The sequence below is a fragment of the Nomascus leucogenys genome, chromosome 11 (assembly GCF_006542625.1).
Source record: "Nomascus leucogenys isolate Asia chromosome 11, Asia_NLE_v1, whole genome shotgun sequence".
NCBI classification, from domain to species: domain Eukaryota; kingdom Metazoa; phylum Chordata; class Mammalia; order Primates; family Hylobatidae; genus Nomascus; species Nomascus leucogenys.
In genome coordinates this window covers 115,568,685-115,592,918 of record NC_044391.1, presented here as the reverse complement: position 1 = coordinate 115,592,918, position 24,234 = coordinate 115,568,685, and the positions used below count along the sequence as shown (strand labels likewise).

General features: G+C 49.2%; 2 protein-coding genes and 1 long non-coding RNA gene across 8 annotated transcripts in view; 2 read left to right on the top strand and 1 right to left on the bottom strand.

The window, feature by feature from the left end:
• The window catches only part of LSG1 (large 60S subunit nuclear export GTPase 1), a 28,763-nt gene extending 22,580 nt beyond the window's left edge, over nucleotides 1–6,183 (top strand). The window contains exons 12-14 of one of the 2 annotated variants that reach the window (XM_030822997.1): nucleotides 1,154–1,233; nucleotides 2,581–2,754; nucleotides 4,930–6,183. In XM_030822997.1, the coding sequence (XP_030678857.1) occupies nucleotides 1,154–1,233; nucleotides 2,581–2,754; nucleotides 4,930–5,163 (488 nt within the window). In that variant the 3' untranslated portion in view covers nucleotides 5,164–6,183. Of the gene's footprint in view, nucleotides 1–1,153; nucleotides 1,234–2,580; nucleotides 2,755–4,711 lie in introns of both variants that reach the window. The other variant, XM_003280418.4, reaches the window with a different exon arrangement.
• On the bottom strand, nucleotides 1,927–14,474 carry LOC105740541. The gene is made up of 2 exons (XR_001116587.2): nucleotides 14,150–14,474; nucleotides 1,927–2,652 (listed from the first exon to the last, which is right to left on the bottom strand). It is a non-coding gene; the product is annotated as an uncharacterized LOC105740541 (long non-coding RNA).
• The window catches only part of TMEM44 (transmembrane protein 44), a 41,787-nt gene continuing 31,119 nt past the window's right edge, over nucleotides 13,567–24,234 (top strand). The window contains exons 1-6 of one of the 5 annotated variants that reach the window (XM_030823002.1): nucleotides 14,156–14,238; nucleotides 15,046–15,174; nucleotides 17,046–17,172; nucleotides 19,899–19,992; nucleotides 22,124–22,290; nucleotides 22,510–22,596. In XM_030823002.1, the coding sequence (XP_030678862.1) occupies nucleotides 15,110–15,174; nucleotides 17,046–17,172; nucleotides 19,899–19,992; nucleotides 22,124–22,290; nucleotides 22,510–22,596 (540 nt within the window). In that variant the 5' untranslated portion in view covers nucleotides 14,156–14,238; nucleotides 15,046–15,109. Of the gene's footprint in view, nucleotides 14,239–15,045; nucleotides 15,175–17,045; nucleotides 17,173–19,898; nucleotides 19,993–22,123; nucleotides 22,291–22,509; nucleotides 22,597–24,234 lie in introns of all 5 variants that reach the window. The other 4 variants (XM_030823001.1, XM_030822998.1, XM_030822999.1 and 1 more) reach the window with 4 other exon arrangements.

Sequence of the window (24,234 nt, the reverse complement as noted above, 5' to 3'; positions counted from 1 at the left end):
CTCCTGGGAATCACATTTTCCCATACATGGTTCTGTCTTAATGATTTGTAGAAGTTCTTTGTTATATGTGCTACATATTTTTTCCAATGTTAATTTATGGTTTCTTTGGCCCCAAAGAAGTTGACAATTTTAATAGACTGTATTTTTCCTTTTTGGTTTGACTGGGTTTGCTGTTTTACTTGGGAAGGTCTTCTCCCTCCCAAAAAGATAAAACTATCTTCCTGTAATATTTACTTACTTTTTTAACATTTAGATTTTTAATCTGATGAAATGTATTGTTGTATATTGTGTAAATTAGGATTCTAACTATTTTCTTCTAAACTGGAAAAGCCAGTCGACAGCTAGTATGTGAGGGAACTGAGTTTTGAACCCAGCCTGTCTGCTGAAGCCGTGTTCTTAACCACTGTGCTTCCCTACTCTTCTAACTGAGTTAGTATTAAAGGGATCTTACTGGGGAAAAAAATGTAGGTACATCATTCAGTAAGAAAACTTATCTGTTGCTTTCTGTTTTGCAAGTAGTATTGACAGTGTAGCATTCTCCTACAGGTAGCCTCCATGAATAAATGTTTAAAATAAAGAGGCCAGGTATAGTGGCTCACGCCTGTAATCCCAGCACTTTGGGAGGCCGAGGTGGGTGGATCACCGGAGGTCAGGAGTTCAAGGCCAGCCTGACCAACATAGTGAAACCCCATCTCTACTAAAAATACAAAAATTAGCTGGGCATGGTGGTGCACGCCTGTAATCTCAGCTACTTGGGAGTCTGAGGCACCAGAATCGCTTGAACCCGGGAGGTGGAGGTTGCAGTGAGCCAAGACTGTGCCACTGCACTCCAGCCTGGGCAACAGAACAAGACTCCATCTCAACAAAAAATAAAAATAAAATAGATAGAAGAAATAACTGGAGTAGAGAGAAATCTAATTTGTCTTTCATAGCATGGTGCTAGGTGGTGGTTAGGATATCAGATATAAGTAAATATTCTCCTGGATTATCTAGCGTTTTTAATGCTAAAAAATATATATTCTACAATGATACCTAATTTTTTAAAAGCTAGGAGTAAGAATGCATAGTTAGTAATAGAAGCTACATCACCTCATTTGTCTTTGTTGTGATATTCTGTCATCTAAGATTTTGCAAAATTCTTTTCTCTTCACAGACATGCGAGGATTCATGACAGCGCATGGACAGCCAGACCAGCCTCGATCTGCGCGCTACATCCTGAAGGACTATGTCAGTGTGAGTGAACCCTGCCTCTCATGCTCTCCAATACACAGGTCTTTTCCACATTCTGTGTTCTTAGATAATGGCAACCTGTTCGATTTTAAAGGAATTATTTTTTCATTGAAACTGGAGTTGCGTTCTTGATGTAGGGTAGTTAACATTATATGGATTATAGAGATTACAAAAGATGGAGATCTCTGAACACCTATTATGACTGAAAATCACCAGTATATGCATCTGGTTTTTTTTGTCTCCTACAGCCCTTTGCTTGTTATGATTGCAACTATTGTCACAGTCTTCTTTGTAGTATAGCTGTTTATATGCCTATCTCTATATTTGTCTAGTAACAATAACAACAGCTAACATTTCTTCAAAGCTAACCCTGCTAGAAATAGTTCGGTTTTACGTGCGTCTTCTCAGTAAAAATATGTAACAAGTCTGTGAGATTACTATTTCTCCTTTTCAAATGAGAACATGCTATTTGGGGGTTTCCCCATAGTAAAATGGAGATGAACAGGGCCTATCTCATGAGGTTATTATGGGAAATAAATGAAAACTCTGTGTGAGTGTGTGTGAGAGAGAGAGAGTGTGTGTGTGTGTGTGTGTGTGTGTGTAGCAGTAAGCTCAATGCCTGGCACATAATGAGCCCCCAGTAATTGTTATCTATTAAGTTTGTTTCCACATATAAGCATTACGGGGCCCTGTTAATAACCAGTTGTGAGGATTTGGCTTTATTTCCTCCTCTTCTCAAGACCACGTCAGTGGAGCTCTTGGAGCTTAGTGGCAACCATGTGGGCTTGCCTTCAGTTCAGAAGAAAGCAGTTGATACTGTTGGTATGGATAAGTCATGTATTCATTCACCACTTACTGTGGAGGATGTAAAGATGAGGTAAAAATAGTCACAGCCTTCAGATCATTTATGATGGAAAGAGGCAGACTTGCACCCAGTGAGCAACTGCAACCCCACATACAGGCGTCAAGGAACTCTCCTGACTTTAACAGTCTACCCCAGCATTACCGTAACTGTCCAGTTGTGTCTTGAGTTTTGTTTTGGAAAATATTCACCATAAGTTTGATCATGTCCGTATACTGAAGAATACTTGAGTGGGAATGCAAACGAGAGAAGAAGAAAGAGATTTCATCCTAGTCTGGGGCGCCATGGGAAGAGCTAGGTCTCTAGAACACTTTGACCATTGATGTATTAGAAAAAGGACTTTTCAGCTGCAGTAGACCAAAACTCAACTCAGCTAACTTAACCAGAAGGCAGAAAGCTGCATCAGAGTGTGACTGGGTGGAGCTGTCTCCTCTGAGGCCACAGGTGGCACTTAGGATGCACTGTTGTCATTCATGTTGTCTTTGTAGGGTAAGCTGCTGTACTGCCATCCTCCTCCTGGAAGAGATCCTGTAACTTTTCAGCATCAACACCAGCGACTCCTAGAGAACAAAACGAATGGCGATGAAATAAAAATGCAACCAGGCAGAAATAAAAAAGCAAAGCAGATTGAAAATATCGTTGACAAAACTTTTTTCCATCAAGTAAGTTTTAAAACTTTTCTTAAATTTCTGATCCAACACTCTTTTCATAACAGCTTTATTGAGTATCACATGCCATAAACACATTTTAATAACCCCAAAAAGGGTTTAATAACCCCCAAAAGAAACCTTATTTATTAGCAGTTACTGCCTGTCCTCCTTTTCCCCCCAGCCCCTGCCAACCAATAATCAATCTTTATGAACAGATTTGCCTGTTCTGGAGATTCACGTGACTGGAATCATACTATGTGCCCTTCGTGACAGGCTTCTTTCATTTAGCGTGGTATCTTAAACATTCATCCATGTTGTAGCCTGTGTCAATATTTCAGTCCTTTTTATTACCAAATAATGTTTCATTGTGTAGATAGGCCACATTCTGTTTATCTCTTTATCATTTGATGGACGTTTGGGTTGTTTCCACTTTTTGGCTACTGTGAATAATGGTGTAATGAACACTTGTGTACAAGTTTTTGTGGAGACATGGATTTCATCTCTCTTGAGTATATACCTGGGCGTGGGCTTGCCGGGTCATATTGTAACTCCATGTTTAACCTTTGAGGTATTGCGAAACTTTCCAAAAGTGGCTGTGCTGTTCTGCATTACTCCCAGTGATGTATGACGTTTCTAATTTTCTCCTCATCCTTGTCAGCGTTTATTATTTCCCATCTTTTTTTATTTCAGCCATCCTAATACATGTGAAGTACTGCATTATAGTTTTGATTGGTATTTCCCTATTACTAGTGATGCTAAGCATCATTTTAGGTGCTCATTGGCACATGTATATTTTCTTTAGAGAAATGTCTATTATCAAGTTGTAAGAGTTCTTTATATATTCTGGATACAAATCCCGTATCAGATTTATGATTTACAAATATTTGCACCCATTTAGTCAGTTGTCTTTTCCCTGAGCCAACACATTTGGTGATAGAAAGTGCTAAAGAAACAGACTTCACAAATGTCTTCTGCACTTTAAATACTGATAACTTTAGTTGCTTATATCACAGCTACAATTTGTAGGCAGTATTTTAAAGGTCAAATCTACATGCAAAAGAGCTAAATCACATAGTTGTACCCAGTGTGGTTTAAAAATATTTTTAAGTGACTACTATAGCGAAAATACGACAGGGGTTAGGATGGGGTGATCAGCTGTATCCAGAGAATGTTTTTGTATTTATCCCGCGCTTTATCTGCATGCCTCACACAATAAGCCTGTGAAGCAGGCCAAGCAAATATTATTCCCTGAGGACACTGAGGCTCAAAGAGACTGAGTTACCCAAGGGCACTTGCTTTAAATTGCAAAGCTGGGATAAAACTTAGATGTTTGTAGCTCCTAGTTTGAATTATTTTCAAGTTGGTACGTACCAGTATTTGGAAGACAATTTACCAATATGCAAAAAGATTGCAAGTTTCTTCTTGGGCCTACAGCTGTCATACAGAGCATTTAATTTGAGATTTTAAATGTTTATAGGTTTCTAAAAGCTATGTACAAGAAAGCTGAAAACTTGTCATAATTTTAATAGAATTCATATGTCTAAACCATAACCTCTAGAGTAATATTTTACTATTATAAGTAACTTGCAAATCGTAGTGTACTAATTTTTTTTTTTTTACTAAGTAAACTTAAAATTTGTTTAGAGTCCATTTCTAATGTGGTTGAAGCAGGTTAAGTTTTGATATTAAGACAAATTTCCAGAACACAGCTGGTATTATTAAGTCTAGTTGTAGATGGCATTTGAAAATACGGGACTAAACAAAGTTGACGAGGGAATGAGGAGGGAGAAGAGATGAACTGAAGACAGAATGCTGGTGGGGAGAAAGAGGACCAGTGAAAGGAAGGGGGCGGAAATTCACCGAGTGACTGACTCCTTTTTATCTTGAAGTGATCCACTAATAGTACTGTGCAGATCCCTTAAAGGAAAGCCTGCTGACATCTCAGATAATGCCTTCTCTCGTTTCCTAGGAGAATGTGAGGGCTTTGACCAAAGGAGTCCAGGCTGTGATGGGTTACAAGCCCGGGAGTGGTGTAGTGACTGCAGCCACTGTGAGCTCCGAGAATGGGGTGGGGAAGCCCTGGAAAAAACATGGCAACAGAAATAAAAAAGAAAAAAGTCGTAGACTCTACAAGCACCTGGATATGTGAGGTTGGGCTGCAACAGAAATGTCATCTGCATTGTGCAGATGGAAGAGCAGAAGCTGCCTGTTGCCTGTGGAACTGTCCCAAGACACTGGCACTGTAGAACAGGTCCCTCTCTCGCAGAGCACAGCTGCACCCAACAGTCTCCGTGTCAAGACCGAGGGCCTCCTGGAAACACCAACTCTGACGAAAAGGAGTCATCTGGGAGCCCCAGAATCCTACTCCTGGCCCGGCGCAGTGGCTCACATATCAACATGGTGAAACCCCGTCTCTACTAAAAATACAAAAAAATTAGCCAGGCGTGGTGGCAGGCACCTGTAATCCCAGCTACTCGGGAGGCTGAGGCAGGAGAATCACTTGAACCCGGGAGGTGGAGGTTGCAGTGAGCGGAGATCGCACCACTGCACTCCAGCCTGGGCGACAGAGTGAGACTCCATCACAAAAAAAAATTGCAAGGGATGGTTCATGAGACACATTTGGGACGAAGGTAAAAGAGAAATTCCCCATTCTGAGTGTCCTAGTTGGGTTCCTCCGACTCTAAACAAGGGACTTGGGTTCAGTTAGTGTGCACTGGGGGCTCACTTCCACTGAGGAACATGTACAATGTACTCACCAGGTGACGGGGAGGCTGCGGTATTTACTACCTAGCCCCCATCTTCACTGGTTATTCCACTTATTTAAAATGTCCAGAATAAGCAAATCTCCATATAGAGGAAGTAGATTAGTGGTTGCTTAGGGATGGGAGGAATGGGAAGATTGAGGCCTTTCTTTTGCAGTGATAAAAATGTCCTAAAAATTGACTGTAGCGATGGTCACACAACTCTGAATATGCTTAAGACCACTGAATTACACACTTTACATTGGTGAATTGTATGGTATGTAAATTATAGTTCAATAACATAGTTACAAAGATAATCAAAAGCATGAAAGCACTATTGATATGGTTTGGATCTGTGTCCTCACCAAGTCTCATGTTGAAATGTAAGCCCCCTGGTAGGAGGTGGGGCCTGGTGGGAGGTGATTGGATTGTGGGGCAGAGTCCTCACGAATGGTTTAGCACCACCCTCTCAGTGCTGTTCTCGTGATATTGAGTTCTCGTCACATCTGGTTGCTTGAAAGTGTGTGTCACCTCTCCTCTGTCTCCCTCCTGCTCTGGCCATGTAAGATGTGCCTGCTTCTCCTTCGCCTTCTAACATGATTGTAAGTTTCCTGAGGCCTCCCTAGAAGCAAAAGCTGCTGTGCTTCCTGTACAATCTACAGGACCGTGAGCCAATTAAACCTCTTTTCTTTATAAATTACTGTCTCTGGTATTTCTATTTTTCGTTTTTTTTTTTGAGACGGAGTCTCACTCTGTCGCCCAGGCTGGAGTGCAGTGGCGTGATCTCAGCTCACTGGAACCTTCCTCTCCGGGATTCAAGCAGCGTGCCCTCCCAGAAAGCAAGCTGTTGAGCTGCTGGCCTGTCTCCCCCAGGCGACTGGGCTTTATGGTCACCATTGGCTGCCCACTCCCGTAGGGCCGCCCAGGCCGCTGCAGCCCTTCCTTCAGAAGGACGGTGCCTGAGGTCCTGCCACCTCTGCCAACAGGAAATGCCTTTGAGCAGTCACATCACTGCCCACTGTCCAGGAGGACAAGTGCTCCAGTTCTCTTGTTTTTCTTTTTGGCTAACTCTGAACCATGGCCAAAAACATTATCTTTAGCTCCTGGGCAGCTGCTGGACTTCTGAGGAGCCTGGTTAAGGAACTGATTCATTTCCCGAGGGCCGACCACGTGCAGAGCCCTGTGGAAAGTACAGGGAGAACCTGGGTAGGGTTCTAATGACCGGAGGGAGTGAGTTAGAAGATACCGTCCCAAGTGTTCACGGCAGGATGAAGTCCCGACTCCCTCGCTACTGACCGCTGACCGTCTTGCCTCCCCTCCTGCAGGTGCTGCCCTGCCTCTGCTATTTGCCTTTCTCCCTATACCATCTGTTGCCGCCTCCAAGGGCCTCTGCAGAGCTGCTGCCATGGCCTTCTTGCCAAAAGCAAACGTTCTCCAAGGCCCAGCTCATGCATTATTTCTTGAAAACCTTCCCCCACACACCCCCGCCCACAATGCGGGGTGTCGTCAATGTACTTTAAACATGCCCCTGCTGTAGTACATGTCATATTTTTGTGGCTTGTTTAAAAATCAGCATATCCGGCCAGGCATGGTGGCTCACGCCTGTAATCCCAGCACTTTGGGAGGCTGAGGCGGGTGGATCACTTGAGGTCAGGAGTTGAAGACCAGCCTGGCCAACATGGTGAAACCCCGTCTCTACTAAAAATACCAAAATTAGCCAGGCTTGGTGTTACGCACCTGTAATCCCAGGAGGCAGAGGTTGCAGTGAGCCAAGATCGCACCCCTGCACTCCAGCCTGGGCAACAGACAGAGCAAGACGGTCTCAAAAAAAAAAAAAATCGGTGCATTCATTCAGTAAATATTTTCCTGACTATGTGCCAGGCACTGAGCTAGAAGCTGAGGATGCAAGTGCAAACCAAACAACCCTGGCTGCAAGAAGCTCACAGCCTGGTAGAAAGACAGCACTGTTCACCCTTTAGAGGTGTCTTAATAGAGTGGCGCAGGCACTGGGGCTTGGGCTCCCCAGGACCAGGACAGCAAGTCAGCTGAAGCAAGGATGATTGTGGTGGAAGAGCTCTGTGAGGGAGAACCAGGAGTTTGGCTTCAGACGTGTGCAATTAGGCATGCAGGGGAGATGTCAAGTATCAAGTAGGCAGTTGCATATGTGAGTCTAAAGTTTGAGGAGGTGACCTAGAGCTACGCATTCAGGAGGTGCACGTATAGGGACAGTAATTAAAGCCAGAGACCCGACGAGATCCCCAAAAGAAGATAGGTACGGATGAGAACCAAGAACTGAGCCGCATGTCTCCCCCATTAGCTGACCTTCCTCCTTTTACAGAAAGGAACACACAAGTGCAGAGGGGACCAGTGCTTTGCCCCAAGTCACAGCACAGCTGCTGCTGCAATGCGGAGGGAAAATTCCAGTGTAAGATCAGCAGGCTCGAGAGCCCACACTCTTCCCATTGCTTCTGTTTTTTTTGTTTGTTTGCTTGTTTGTTTGTTCTTTGAGACAGAGTCCTGCTTTGTCGCCCAAGCTGGAGTGCAGTGGCACGATCTCTGCTCACTGTAACCTCCGCCTCCCGGGCTCAAGTGATCTCCTGCCTCAGCCTCCCAAGTAGCTGGGATTACAGGCACCCACCACCATGCCTGGCTATTTTTTGTATTTTTAGTAGAGACGGGGGTTTCACCATGTTGGCCAGGCTGGTCTCGAACTCCTGATCTCAAATGATCCACCTGCCTCGGCCTCCCAAAATGCTGGGATTACAGGTGTGAGCCATCGCACCCAGCCTCCCATTGATTCTGTGAGCCAGCTTGTCCAGTGACCGAGAGCAGCTCCCCGAGGGAGGGCCATCTCCAAAACTCATAGTTTCTTGTAAGACTTGTCATGAAGCTTGTGGAAATGCAGTGTAGGAGGCTGAATAATGGTTCCTGAATATATCAGGCCCTAATCCCTGGAACCTGCAAATGTTACCTTATATGGAAAAAGGGTCTTTGTGGTTGTGATTAATTTTTTTTTTGTTTTTTTTTTTGGTCTTGAGATGGAGTCTCACGCTGTCACCAGGCTGGAGTGCAGTGGCATGAGCTTGGCTCACTGCAACCTCTGCATCCCAGGTTCAAGCAATTCTCCTGCCTCAGTAGCTGTAATCCCTCCCGAGTAGCTGGGATTACAGGCACGCACCAGCACGCCCAGCTAATTTTTGTATTTTTAGTAGAGACGGGGTTTCACCTTGTTGGCCAGGATGGTCTCCATCTCTTGACCTTGTGATCCACCCACCCCGGCCTCCCAAGGTGCTGGATTACAGGGGTGAGCCACTGCGCCTGGCCGGTTGTGATTAAATTAAGGATGGGGAGATAATCCCAGATTATCTGAGTAGACCATGAATGTAATCACAAGTGTCTAAGAGAGAGGCAGAGGGAGACATGACACATGGCAGAGGGAGACATGGAGGAAAAGGCATGTGATCACGAAAGGCAGAGATGGATTGACCTGGGTGATGCCATTAAGGGAAGGAATGCTGGCAGCCACCAGAAGCTGGAAGAGGCAAGGTAATGAATAGATTCTCCCCCTATAACCCCCAGAATGGGTACAGCCCTGCTGACACCCTGGCTTTGGCCTAGTGAAACTGATTTATAACTTCTGGCCTCCAGAACTGTGAGGGAATCCACTGAAGTTGTGCTGATTTGTTACAGCGGCCACCAGAAACGAATCCATGCCAAGTCCAAGGACACGTGCCCAGGGAGCTGGATTTAGTATGTCTGTGTTCTTGATAGGCAGAGTGGCTGTGATACCAGCGATCTATGGACCACACTGCCCCAACTGCTCAGGCAGGGGACTCGAAGCAAAGGACTCAAACCCTTGAACTGGGGGTTTTTGGTCTGGGCTGCATGGAATCCATAGTTGAATTTCAGTGGGTGGGGGCTGGTTCATACTTTTTTTTAATTGTATGAGGAACTATGTGTGGTGTGCACATATATTCATATTTTTCAAGGATGAAGTGTTTTTGTTTTAGTTTTTTCAGATTCTCAAAGGGGTCACAAAAAAAAGGTTAAGAACTAACCACTAATCATTAACCACTAATCTAAGAACAAACTGCTGAGGTGCGTAAACCCGGCCCAGAGTAGATGGGGAGGAATGAAACGCCTTTTAAATCAGGCCCAGCTCTGAGGGTTCATGCTGAGCCATTATCTCCAAATCTACAAAACTCACAGCACAGGGAGCTCTGCCCCAGGGCCTGGTGAGAGGGTGACACAAGATGGGTGGGGCACTTCCCTACTTCAGCAGAATAGTGAGCAGCAGGTGGACAATGTCCCCAGAAGAGCTAGGATCCAGGCAATCACAGGTTAGTATCTGAGGGAGATAAAGGCAGAGATGACCACTGATGAGCACACAGGACACACCAGAAGTTCCATGAACAGACGGCAGGAATTTCAGACGGGGCGTCCTTCAACAGTGTGGGCAGTGGCTCAGCTAGAAAGACCCTGTGGGTACTTAGTATTTATAGACTATAAGAAACTTGGTTATGTATTTTTTTTCTTTTAACACTTGACTCATTCCTCCATTCATTTTATAACACTTCATCTTAATTGTTTTATTATTTTAATTTTGGCCCTTTTTGGTAAAAAAACATTTTAATTTTATCTTTTTGTTCAGTTGCTTGCTTAATATTTCTTTTTTTTTTTTTTTGAGACACGGTCTTGCTCTGTTGCCCAGGCTGGAGTGCAGTGGTGCAGTCTCAACTCACTGCAACCTCCGCCTCCAGGACTCAAGTGATCCTCCCATCTCAGCCTCCCAAGTAGCTGGGACTACAGATGCATGCTACCACGCCAGGCTAATTTTTTGTAGTTTTTGTAGACATGGGGTTTCGCCATGTTACTTAGGCTGACCTCGAATTCCAGAGCTCAAGTGATCCACTCGCCTCAGCCCCCGAATTGCTGGGATTGCAGGCATGAGCTACAGTGCCCCGCCAGTTGCTTGCTTAATTTCTGTCTCTCCTACTGGACTGTAAGCTCCATGGAAGTAGGACCCATGTCTGTTTTACTCAATAGTGTATTCCCAGCTCCTAACACAATGCCTGTCTTAGTCTATTTGAGCTACTATAACAAAATACTTTGGACTGAGTGGCATGTAAATAACACAGATTTGTTTTTCACGGTTGTGGGAGCTGGGAAGTCCGAGGTCAAGGTGCAGATTTGGTTGAAGGGCCTGCTTTCTGGTTCCTAAAGGCTCCACCTAATATAGTTGGGTGCAAAAGCAATTGCGGTTTTGGCCATTAAATGCAAGCCACTTTTAATGGCCAAAAAAAGTAGCTTACTTTTAATGGCCAAAACCGCAATTACTTTTGCACCAAAGCTTACTTTTAATGGCCAAAACTGCAATTACTTTTGTACCAAAGTACTTTTATCTGTTGCTTTTTTTTTTTTTTTTTTTTTTGAGACAGAGCCGTCCTCTGTTGCCCAGGCTGGAGTGCAGTGGCGTGATCTCAGCTCACTGCAACCTCTGCCTCCCAGGTTCAAGAAATTCTCCTGCCTCCGCCCCCCGAGTAGCTGGGATTACAGGTGACTGCCACCACACCCGGCTAATTTTTGTATTTTTAGTAGAGACAGGGTTTCACCATGTTGGCCAGGCTGGTCCGGAACTCCTGACCTCAAGTGATCCACCCGCCTCAGCCTCCCAAAGTGCTGTGATTACAGGTGTGAGCCACCACTTCCGGCCTGCACCAAAGTACTTTTAATAGCCAAAACCACAATTACTTTTGCACCAATCTAATACCATCAAATTAGTGATTAGATTTCATTTCTGAGAGGTTATAACTTTGTTTTGTTTTGAGAGACTGGGGTCTCCCTGTGTTGTCTAGGCTGGTCTCCAACTCCTGGGCTCCATTGATCCTCCCACCTTGGCCTCCCAGAGTGCTGGGATTACAGGCATGAGCCACCTTAGCAAGCCAAATCATAACTTTGAAAACACAATGAACCACTAAAATAGTGCAGCCACTTTGGAAAATAGTCTGGCAACTCCTCAAAACATTAAGCACAGTTACCATAGACCCCAGCAAGGACACTCCTGGGTATATACCCAAGAGAACATGAAACCTGTGTCCACACAAAAACTTGTACACGAATGTTCAGAGCAGCATTATTCATAATAGCCCAAAGGTGAAAGCAATCCAAACATCCCACTAATGAGTGGATAAATGAAATGTGGTATAAAAATATCCATACAATGTATTATGATGAGCCATAAACAGGAATGAAGTACTGATACCTGCAGCAACGTGAATGAACCTTGAAAACATGCTAAGTGAAAGTCACAGAAAGGTCACATAGTGGATGATTCCATTGATGTGGAATGTCCAAAATGGGCAAATCCGTAGAGACAGAAGGTAGATTTGTGATTCCTGGGCTGGGAGTGTTGAGGGGAGTGGAGAGTAACTGTCAGTGGGCCGGGTTCTTTTCAGCTGGGGGTGATGAGAATGTTCTAAAAGCAGACAATGATGTTGGTTGCACAACGCTATGCATACACTAAAAACTGCTGAATTGTACATTTTATTTTTTGTTTGGAGATGGAGTCTTGCTCTGTCAACCAGGCTGGAGTGCAGTGGCACCATCTCAGCTCACAGCAATCTCCGCCTCCCGGGTTCAAGCGATTCTCCCGCCTCAGTCTCCCAAGTAGCTGGGATTACAGGCACCCGCCACCATGCCCGGCTAATTTTTGTATTTTTAGTAGAAATGGGGTTTCACCATGTTAGCCAGGATGGTCTCAAACTCCTGACCTCAAGTGATCCACCCGCCTCGGCCTCCCAAAGTGCTGGGATTACAGGCGCACACCACCATGCCCAGCTAATTTTTGTATTTTTAGTAGAGACGGTGTTTCACCATGTTGACCAGGCTGGTCTTGAACTCCTGAACTCAAGTGATCTGCCTGCCTCAGCCTCCCAAAGTGCAGGGACTACAGGCGTGAGCCACCGTGCCTGGCCAGAATTGTACATTTTAAAAGTACTACGTGGCCGGGCGCGGTGGCTCACGCTTGTAATCCCAGCACTTTGGGAGGCCGAGACGGGCGGATCACGAGGTCAGGAGATCGAGACCACGGTGAAACCCCGTCTCTACTAAAAAAAATACAAAAAATTAGCCGGGCGTGGTGGCGGGCGCCTGTAGTCCCAGCTACTCGGAGAGGCTGAGGCAGGAGAATGGTGTGAACCCGGGAGGCGGAGCTTGCAGTGAGCCGAGATCGAGCCACTGCACTCCAGCCTGGGCGACAGAGCGATACTCCGTCTCAAAAAAAAAAAAAAAAAAAAAAAAGTACTACGTAGGCTGGATGTGTTGGCTCACGCCTGTAATCCCAGCACTTTAAGAGGCTGAGGCGGGCAGATCACGAGGTCAGGAGTTCAAGACCAGCCTGGCCAACATGGTGAAACACTGTCTCCACTAAAAATACAAAAATTAGTTGGGTGTGGTGGCGCGCACCTGTAGTCCCAGCTACTTGGGAGGCTGAGGCAGGAGAATTGCTTGAACCTGGGAGGTGGAGGTTGCAGTGAGCCAAGACGGCGCCATTGCACTCCAGCCTGGGCAACAGAGTGAGACTGTCTCAAAAAAAAAAAAAAAAACTATGTTTATGGCATATAAATAATATCTAAATAAAGCTGTAGTTTTTGAAAATTAAAAAAAGAAATGTTTTTTTCTCTTTTTCAATCCTGCTCCTTCTGTAGAAATTTTTTTCAAGTCATGTCTTGCTTTAAACAAAGTTACTAAAATCTATAAGGAGATTTAAAAATTACAGTAATAGTTTACTCTCAAGAAAAGAAAAACAGCCCTGTGTACTTGAACTGTGCGGCGTGTGGCTGGACAGGAGGCGGCCGGTTGCAGAGATAACCAGCTCTTGGCTGCGGGGGCGGTGGGCTAGGATGGCTTCCAGGAGCCCGGCTTGGGCGACTGCCTGGGGGCGCAGGGTGCCGTTGACAGCTTCAGAAAGGACAGTGAGAGGCCGATGTGGGGGTATTTGTTCTCCGGCCCCTTTGTTTCCTCCTTCCTGGCCTTGCACCCCACCCTTTTTACTGTGCCCTGTCGGCGATCAGGACCAGGGCCCCCTTCACCTCGGGATCCCAGCACCCATGCGCCTCAGCAGCGCAATTCGTTGCTGTTGGCTCAGGAAATGTGCCGAATATGCAGGAAGGGACGCCGTGCCTTACAGCGACCGGCAGGGACTCGGTCCTCCCAGATCCCAGTCGCCCGCCCCGCTCCGGCCAGGATGTTGGAGGTGGGTGACCGCGAAGAGGTCGGCGGGGGGCGGGGGCCGCAGTCTTTGTGCCCGGGCAGCTCCCGGCTCCCGCCGCTGGGGGGCGGCCTCCGCCCCGCCGACCCCCGACAATAGCGCGAGGGGTGGGGAGCGCGCGGTCCCGGAAACTTTTCCCCGGCGCCTTCGCCGCCGCCGCCGCCGCCGCCGCCGCCGCCCGCGCCCGGGAGCGCGCCCTTCTCTGCTTGCGGTCGGTGCGCTGGGCCGGAGGCGCCGCGGCGGAACGGAACCCAGAGAAGGGGACGCGAGGCGGCGGTGCTCGAGGCTGCCCGCGGCGAGGGAGGCTGCGCCCAGGTCCCCCGCCCGGCGCCGCGCGCCCAGCCGCGCCATGGGGGAGGCGCCCAGCCCCGCGCCCGCGCTCTGGGACTGGGACTACCTGGACCGCTGCTTCGCCCGCCACCGCGTCTGCATCTCCTTCGGCCTGTGGATCTGCGCCTCCTCCTGCTGGATCGCCGCCCACGCGCTGTAATGGGGCCCGGGGTCGGGGGTCAGGGGGCTGTCGGGCGGGGAAACGGGCGCCACGCCCCTGCTGCCCCCTCTCGGAAACCTAGAGGAGGGGGCGGAAAGGGGGATGAAGGAGATGGCTCAGTAATAGGATCCAATGGAACATTGCTCTGTAGACTGAAGTGGGATACTTCTTTCCGGATCCCACGCACAGGGAAGCCGGGCTGTGAGCCAAAGGGAGGAGGCTGGGTGGTGCAGCGGATGGGGCCCCGAGGACACCGCGAGCCCTGGGTGCTGTTGTCAGCCCTTCCCCATTGACTCGCGGTGTGACCTGGGCAAGCTCCAGAACTTCTCTGGGCCTCCTATGACTGGAGATAATACCTCATAGGATGATGGGAGGATTCAATGAATCAGTACCGTTAAAGCACTTAGTAAATGCTCATTAAACATCATTTGTATTGCTCCAGCTAGGCCACCAACTCTTAGGACCTTGGCAAGTCCCTTGATGTTTCTGGCCTCAGTTTACCCAAAGTCCTCTTAGGTGGGAAGGGAGGTAGTGATGATTCAACTGGCCTGTCTTTGCCCTGGTCTGTCCAGCACCTGGACTGGTTTGTCCAGATGCCCACGGTAGCCTAAGTTCTAAGAGTGAATCTCCAGGTCCTCAGCCGCTCTGTCCTAGGCATGGAAATCCACTAGCAGTGCCCAGGATGGTGCCGCCCAAGCATTCCCTGGCAGGGGAGAAAGGACCAGCACCCCTGGGAGAGGTTAGAACTGTCTCCCCGTAGGCACTCAGTGGATATTCTCCTAAGGCATTTGGTCGTATTGCAGAGATCCTGCAGCCCCACTACCCAGTGACTGGAATACAAATAAAAAGACGCCTAGAACATTTACTATGGGCCCAGCGTTGCATTCATTAACTCATTCAATGCCTGCCACTCACAATATCAGCACCAGGAGGTAGGTACTGTTACCCCCACTTTCAGTAGGGAACCCTGAGGTTCTGAGAGGTTAAATAACTTGTCTGAGTGAAAGGAAAGAACCAAAACCCCAGATCCTACTGAAAATGGGCAGGCTAGTAAAAGAGATTAAACTGTCCAGATCAGAGGCTGGAAACTAACAAGGCACTGGACACGCATTATCCATTTGTTCCTCACAGCTGTCCTCAGACCAGCACTCTTAGGCACTTTGCCAACCTTGGAGGGGTTAAGAGCGAGCCTCTGCTTCTTACCCTGCCTGGGATCTGGACATACCCATTTGTTTTCAGGAACTTGCCATCCCTGAACCTCCCCTGCTCCCCTTTCTCTTAGAAGAATGTGTCTTCGAGTGGTATGTGGGCTGGGTTAAGGTCAGCTGGCACCCTGGCCCCAAGAGCTGGGGAAGTGGCTGAGAGCAACAGGGTATGGAGCAAAGCCCCTGCATGTGAAGCCAGAAGACCACCATTAACTCACCTTCTCAGCAGAGGCCTCAGTTTTGTCCTCTCAAATGGGAGGGTTGATATACATTATTTCTAATTTGGGTCCACCCCTGGGAGTCTCCACTTTAAGAATCTCCACTCCTTGGTCTTGAATTGGTTTTAGGAACCCAGGGCCCAGATTAAAGTTGATGTTGCCACTGTGAGCTTCAGGCTTGGGCCAGCAGGTCAGGAAATGTTTAGAAAGCCAAGAGCCTTCCGTCCTCATCCACCATTCCCAAGGACAGGCGCTCAGAAGCAGCTACATAGTCCTAAGGATGTGGAATGAGTACCACCCTCTGGTGAGTGGAAATGAAGCCAGAGCTGCCGCCCTGCCTGTGTGTCTCCAGAGAAATGTAGCAAGGAGGCATGTATGACATGTTTCAGAGGCCCTATCAGTGACGCTGATAGAAACAGCCAGTCCCTTCCTGCCCTTCCGTGCATCTTCTCCAGTGGATATGGACTGGGGAGGGGCTGTAAGGGGAGAAGCGACAGTGGGGGCACTGAGGGAGGGACAGCCCAAAGTGCCAAAAGGGCTCTCTGTGTAAGAAACATGGACACAGGCCAGCAGAAGCCAGGCTGCCCCACTTCACAGATGGTTTGGAAGAATTTCACTTGAATTTATTTCAGAGAAACAAGTTGTCTTTTTAATTCAGGCAATTAACTCTGTTCTGCAGTTATCTGCAGTGGTTGGGTTACTTTTTTTTTTTTTTTTTTTTTTTTTTTTTGAGACAGAGTCTCGCTTGGTGGCCCAGGCTGGAGTGCAGTGGTGCGATCTTGGCTCACTGCAACCTCTGCCTCCTGGGTTCAAGCAATTCTTCTGCCTCAGCCTCCTGAGTAGCTGGGATTACAGGCACTCGCCACCACACCCAGCTAATTTTTGTATTTTTAGTAGAGACAGGGTTTCACTGTGTTGGCCAGGCTGGTCTCGAACTCCTGACTTCAGAGGATCCTCCTGCCTCGGCCTCCCAAAGTGCTGGGATTACAGGCATGAGCCACCGTACCCAGCCTGAGTTACTTTTATAACCCTCCTGTTTCCTTTTCAAAAAATAAAACCCGATGGCTGCTTTTTCAGTGCTAGGTGGGGGGTCATCAAATGGAGCCGTCCTGATTTGGAGTCGGAAAGTAATTCCTCTTCATCCAAAGAGGCGGTGTCTTCACATCTCACAGGGCCTCGCTCCTGCCATGGGCGTCCGGACAGGCGGCTCTGAGTCTGGTGATTGTTTCCCATCTGTAAACTCAGTTCAAAAACACGTCCTACGTACCTCGGGGAGAAAGCGCTCCCTGAGGATGCAGGGTCACAGTTGCCCTTTTCAGATGCACGAGTTTGGGTCCAAACTCACGGATCCTGTGTTCTGTCCACACCCTGTCACCCCAGGCTTCTCTATCTGAGATGTGCACAGAAATCCAGACAGGACCAGTCAGCGCTGTGTGCTGCGTGCTGCCTCCTGACCAGTCTGTGTGACACCGTCGGGGCTGTTCTGGCCAGACAGCTCACAATCCAGGTATGTTGGGCCTACAGCTGACAGTGGCTTAGGCCAGCACTAAGAGAGGCCTGGCCTTTCTCTCTGCTGCAGCCGTGGTGGCTTCTGTCTTGTTGCTTCAACATGCATAGCACAGTGTCACCTCAGAACCTGTGCCTTGCTGTTCTTTCTGCCCCGTTCAAAGGCTCTTGTTCCCGATATCCACTTGGCTCCCTGCTTAGTCCTTCAAGTCTTTGCTCAAAAGTCACTTCTCATGACCGGGAGCGGTGGCTCACACTGTAATCAGCACTTTGGGAGGCTGAGGCGGGCGGATCACTTGAGGTCAGGAGTTCGAGACCAGCCCGGCCAACATGGTGAAACCCTGTCTCTACTAAAAATACAAAAATTAGCCAGATGTGGTGCACGCCTGTAATCCCAGCTACTCGGGAGGCTGAGGCAGGGAGAATCACTTGAACCTGGGAGGCAGAGGTTGCAGTGAGCCGAGATCACCCCACTGCACTCTGGCCTGGGCGACAGAGCAAGACTCTGTCTCAAAAAACAAACAAGCAAAAAAAAGTCACCTTCTCAATAAGACCTCCCCTGCTCATAATGGTGACCCACCTCTTCCACCAGTGTTCTGAATTCCCGTATTCTAATCTATTTTTTTCTACAGCTTAATCCCTAATACACCATATACTTTACTTATGTGTATTCCTTTTTTTTTTGAGACAGAGTCTTGCTCTGTCGCCCAGGCTGGAGTGCAATGGTGTGGTCTTGGCTCACTGCAGCCTCCGTCTCCTGGGTTCAAGCAATTCTCCTGCCTCAGCCGAGTAACTGGGATTACAGGCGCATACCACCACACTGGCTAATTTTTGGTATTTTTAATAGAGACGGGTTTCAGCATGTTGCCCAGGCTGGTCTCAAACTCCTGAGCTCAGGACAATCTGCCTGCTTCGGCCTCCCAACGTGCTAGGATTACAGGCCTGAGCCACCACGCCTGACCTGTTTATTACTTCTTGTATGTGAACTCCCATTGGAATGTCAACTCTACAAGGGCAAGGATTTGTTCAGTGCTCTATCCCCATCACTTAAAACAGCACCTGGCACCTAGTAGGTGCCCAATAGATAGTTATTTAGAGCTTTGACCCAGCCCCAGCTGATGTAGGGTGGCTGAATCCTTTCCCAGGTAGTGGTGTAGGCTTTGGGGCAAGTGAGAAGCAGTTTCAAGTTTCCCAAAAGCCTAGGCCCTCAAACAAACCTGTGTGGAAGGCTCCTATCCCAAAACACGTATCCCCAGGAAAACCTGTTGTGCCTTCCTGTGAAGGCACCTCATGGGACTGGTCTTGGCCTTATGACCATCCAGGTAGAAATGAAGGAAGGCAGCTCAGTGGGCAGAGCACAGATATGGAGCATTCTAGACCCTGCTTTGAGCAGTGTTGTCTCAAAAGCAAGTCACCTTTCATTTTGGATGCCCATTCTCATTAGCTAATAGAATACAATAGGGCCGGCCGGGCGCAGTGGTTCACGCCTGCAATCCCAGCACTTTGGGAGGCTGGGGCGGGCAGATCGCCTGAGGTCAGGAGATCGAGACCAGCCTGGCCAACATGGAGAAGCCTAGCTGGGCGTGGTGGCATGTGCCTGTAGTCCCAGCTACTCAGTGGGCTGAGGCAGGAGAATTGTTTGAACCCAGGAGGCAGAGGTTGCAGTAAGCCGAGATCGCGCCACTGCACTCCAGCCTAGGCAACAGCAAGACTTCATCTCAAAAAAAAAAAAAAAAAAAAATACAATAGGTCCCAGCTCAAGTCCAATAATAATATTTATTAAAACTAAGCGGGCGTGCTCACCTTTAATCCCAGCACTTGGGAGGCGAGGGGCAGATCACGATCAGGAATCGAACCATGTGAAACCCCTCTACTAAAAAAAAAAATTAGCCGGGTGGCAGGCCTGTAGTCCCAGCTACTGGAGAGGCTGAGCAGGAGAATGGCAGAACGGGAGGTGGAGCTGCAGGAGCGAGATCGTGCCACTGCACTCCACTAGTGACAGAGCAGACTCCTCTCAAAAAAAAAAAAAAAAAAAACTTAACTACATACTTGGTACTACAGACCTTTTTGTGTTGACTCCTGGAATCCCAGCATCCTATGATGTGAGTGTCCTCATTATTCCTGTTCTATAGACGTGGAGACTGAAGCATAGAGAGGTTAAGGGTCACCTATCTAATAAGTAGCAGTGCCAAGATTGCAAGGTTCAAACTCCACAATGCAAGTTCTTCACCACTAACTCTACTATCAGAGTAGCTGGTGCCTTTAGAGGTAGTTTGCTTTCCCATAGACACTGGTCTAAACACTGCCCATGTACTGTCTCAAGTAACCTTCCTGACAGTCTTTGAGGGAGGCAGTGTTAGTATGCTCGTTTTACAGATGAGGAAACTGAGGGCCAGAGAAGCTCAGTGGGCCAAAGGTACACAGCAGAGACTGCCTCACGCAGTGGGAAGGGTGTGGAATAGAGCTGGAGGGCTGGGCTCTTATCCCAACCCTACTGGTGGGCACCTGCGTACCTTGGGTTCAGTCATGTAAATACCTCATCTCCTCATCAGCCAAGTGGAGATGATAATGGACTTTTCCGGGGTTGGCGGGAGGTGTCCCCAGAGGAATACATGTGGAAGCACTGCATCAGTGTAACCCATGCGATACAGGGTCCCAGATGACAGACGCTGCAGGGGCTGAGGAAAGATGCTTGAATGCCAAGACTCTCTTCCCGTTTGCTCCCAGGTTTTCACTGGTGCCTACCTAGCAGCTATTGACTTAGTGAACTTTATGTTCATTCTCTTCCCAGTCTGTGGATCCAAATTCAAGTCTAATTCAGGTGAGTGTGTGGCTGTCTTTTCCTGTCTTTATTCACACATTCATTCATCAGCACGCTGAATGCCTACTCCTTACTACTCCCTGAGTGGGCCCCAGCCAGGCACAAACAAAGGAGAAGGGCTGGATGCGGTGGCTCACGCCTGTAATCCCAGCACTATGGGAGGCTGAGGTGGGTGGATCATGAGGTCAGGAGATCGAGACTGGCGAACATGGTGAAACCCTGTCTCTACTAAAAATACAAAAATTAGCCGGGTATGGTGGCGGGTGCCTGTAGTCCCAGCTACTCGGGAAGCTGAGGCAGGAGAATCGCTTGAACCCGGGAGGTGGAGGTTGCAGTGAGCCGAGACTGCGCCGTTGCACTCCATCCCGGGTGACAGAGCGAGACTCCGTCTCAAAAAAAAACAAAAAACGAAAACAACACCCCCGCAAAAAAGGAGAGGGTCTCGTTAGGGCTGCCAGCTTGGAGGTGTGTGCACACTGTGGGCAGCCAGAGGGAGGGAAGGGCTACCGGTGTCAAGGAAGCATGGGGCACTAGAGCTGGGGCCACAGGCAGGGCACTCCAGGCTCGCAGAGCAGCATGGGCAAAGGCTAGGAGGAGGCATGGAGCAGGGCATGGGCATGAACAGTGACAGCTTAGCGTGCAAGCTCGGGGTGGTCAAGCGAAGCTTCACAGCTACTGGAAGTGGATGCCAGGAATGGGCACGGGGCACCACAGGCACAGCAGGGGCTGGAAATGACTGGGCCAGGATGAGTGGCCCCGAGTATCTACAGTTGGGGCTTGTTGAGAAGGGTCAGCCGTGTGCTTGGGCCCTTGTTCAAAAAGAGGGGATGAGGGGCCGGGCATGGTGGCTCACACCTGTAATCGCAGCACTTTGGGAGGCCGAGGCAAGCAGATCATTTGAGGTCAGGAGTTCAAGACCAGCCTGGCCAACATGGTGAAAACCTGTCTCTACTAAAAAAACACAAAAATTAGCTGGACATGGTGGCATGCACCTGTAATCCCAGCTACTCAGGAGGCTGAGGCAGGAGAATCGCTTAAACCCGGGAACTGGAGGTTGCAGATCACACCACTACACTCCAACGTGGGCGACAAGAGCAAAACTCCGAACTACGTGGTGCGGTGGCTCATGCCTGTAATCCCAGCACTTTGGGAGGCTGAGTTGGGAAGATTGCTTGAGGCCGAAAGTTTGAGGCCAGCCTGGGCAACATAGCAAGACCCTATCTCTACAAACATTTTAAAAAGTGACTGGGCATGATGGTACATGCCTGTGGTCCCAGCTACTCAGGAGACTGAGGTGGGAGGATCACTTGAGCCCAGGAGGTGGAGGCTGCAGTGTGCTGTGATTGTGCTGCTGCACTCCAGCCTGGGTGACAGAGCAAGACCCTGTCTCAAAAATAAATAAATCAGAGGGGATGCTGCATCAGTATGTAGTGCAGCATGCCCTCAGCGGCTCAATGCTGCCCAGGAGAGAAATGCTCTTTTTAGAGTTTCTCAGGAGAGAGCTGAGCAGTGGCTTACACCTGGAGTCCCAGCCACTTATGAGGCCAAGGTGGGAGATCGCTTGAGCCCAGGAGTTCAAGTCCAGCCTGGGCAACCTAGTGAGACCTCATTTCTAAAAGGAAAAATAAGCAGAATTGCTCAGAGGAGTGCCTATCTTATAGTTCAGGGACAAAGACACTGCTCCTTGCTGTTTGTCCTGCGCACAGTTCCCGCTGGTGCCGTCGCTGATTCACTGGTCGACGCTTATACCACGCTTATACCAGTTCTGCTCTGTGGAGACTGTAGAAACCACCAGGGGATGGTTCCTTATCCTTAGGAGCTCTAGTCCAGAAGAGGCACTGCTGTCTGCATGCAGATGCATATGAGAGAAGATAATGTCATCTCCGCCTAAGGAAGGAGAACAGCACCTTATGGGGGCGGGGTGTGCAATCAGTGGTGGAGAGGAAAGGCTCCTTGAAGAGGGGGTACAACTACAGGGCCCTGAAGGGTGGGGAGGAGCTGGCCTGCAGAATAACGTGGGAACCCGCTTTAGCATCATGTGGGGAGCTGACACCGGTTCTTCCCACGCAGCTGTCTGATCTGACAAGGTCTGGGTTCCAGGAGCCATGCGGGATTTTGGTGTCTGTTGCAGGTCGGGAAGCCCGAGAGAGGAAGAGGAGGCGGCACCTCAGGGCCAGTGTGTTTGCCCTGGCCCTGCCGCTGATCCTGGGCCCATGCTGGGCGCTCTGGGTTGCTGTCCCAAAGGCTTCAGCCACCATCCGGGGGCCGCAGCGGAGGTTGCTGGCCAGCCTGCTGCAGGTGAGGTTGGGCCACCGTGGGGAAGACTCGGGGTATTGCATGTCCTGCCAAATGCCTGCCGTGGGATGAGGCGGGGGCTGGGGGAGTGGGGTTAAGCCTTCCTTTGTTGGAAGAAACCCTCTAAAAGCAGAAAAGGACTCCTGAGCTTTGGCTGTTTCTTGGGGCACATGGGCAGTCTCTGCAGAGTGCTGATGGTGGATCACCTGTTCGTTCTTGCAGGGAAATACTGAGATCTTCGGCTACCTGCTGGGTAGCATTGCCGCCTTTGGCTCCTGGGCTTCTCGGATCCCCCCTCTCTCCAGAATTGTGAGGCCGGGGGTGGGGCTGGGACTGTGGGTCACATGGCAGGTCTCAGGGCATCTGGGAGCATCCTGAGAGGGTCATGGGGCGGGCGTGTGGTGTCACCGTGGGTGCATGCACGTGGACTCAGCTTTTTCTGAAGAGCGTTAGTATGTATGACAGCAAGGGCGGGGGGTGTGTGTGGAGAGTGGGCAGCCCACCCAGGGCGTCCTGAGGACGGCGCGAGCCTCTCGGGGAAAGCCCGTGCGTTCTTCCCCGTTTCCTATAGCGAATGAAAAGCAGGCTCTGAGGAAAAAGCCCCTGAGGCTAAACCCATGAGAGAAAGAGATTTGAGAGACTCCAGGCAGCCAGGTGTGAGGTTCTGTGTAGATCAAGAGTGTCTTAGGCCGGCCGCGGGGGCTCACGCCTGGAATCCCAGCACTTTGGGAGGCCGAGGCGGGCGGATCACTTGAGGTCAGGAGTTCGAGACCAGCCTGACCAACACGGTGAAACCCTGTCTCTACTAAAATACAAAAATTAGCCAGGCATGGTGGTGCATGCTTGTAATCCCAGCTACTCTGGAGGCTGAGGCGGAGAATCGCTTGAACCCGGGAGGCAGAGGTTGTAGTGAGCCGAGATTACGCCATCGCACTCCAGCCTGGGCGACAGAGCGAGACTCCGTCTCAAAAAAAAAAAAGAGTGTCTTATTGGCAGGCATTCTCCAGGCATCCACGTTGAGGGAGGCCCTCTGTCAGCCAGTGCTGTGGGGGGTAAGATGTGAGCAGGGGTGAGTGCTTGCCCTCCGGGAGCTCACAGTCTCATGGAAGACACGGGAAGGTGAAGCAGCATCTCCTCACGCTTCAAGAAAGATAGAAACAAACGTTTGGGCTTTCAGAAGAGAGAGAGAAGGCTCCTACACTCCTCAAATGAGCAAGGGTGAAAACTGTTCCCACTGCCAGACCGTGGGGTGGTGGGGAGGCCTCATGTTACCTCAGAAGGGAACGTGAATTTGAGGACACAGGCTAGGGAAAGGCCATCGGCAGAGGAGAGCACACAGGAAAAGCCCCCACGCGTGAAAGCGCCTGAGAAACAGCAAGACACTGTGGACGTGTGACAGCTGCTCTGCCAAGTTTCCTCTGCAGACGACTCTGAGACAGCTGTTCCTGTCTCACTGACGGACAGTGGGCAAGCCCAACTCCATGGCATGTCATAGGCCCATTGAGTCTGAAAAGAATCAGCTGGGTGCGGTGGCTCAAGCCTGTAATCCCAGCACTTCGGGAGGCCGAGGTGGGTGGATCACCTGAGGTCAGGAGTTCAAGGCCATCCTGGCCAACATGCTGAAACCCCGTCTCTACCAAAAATACAAAAATTAGCCAGGCGTGGTGGCGGGTGCCTGTAATCCCAGCTACTCTGGAGCCTGAGGCAGGGAGGATCACTTGAATCCAGGAAGCGGGGGTTGCAGTGAGCCGAGATCGTGCCACTGCACTCCATCCTAGGTGACTGAGCACTAGTCCATCTAAAAAAAAAAAAAAAAATTACTTGCCCAAGAGCGTCTTGGTTGAATAGCAGCTCCAGGGGAACAGGATTCAGGGCTGGAGGGTTGTTCGCGGTTGTTGGTGAAGTCAGTGAAGCTGCATTCTGTGCTATGACTGCCAGAAGCCTGGT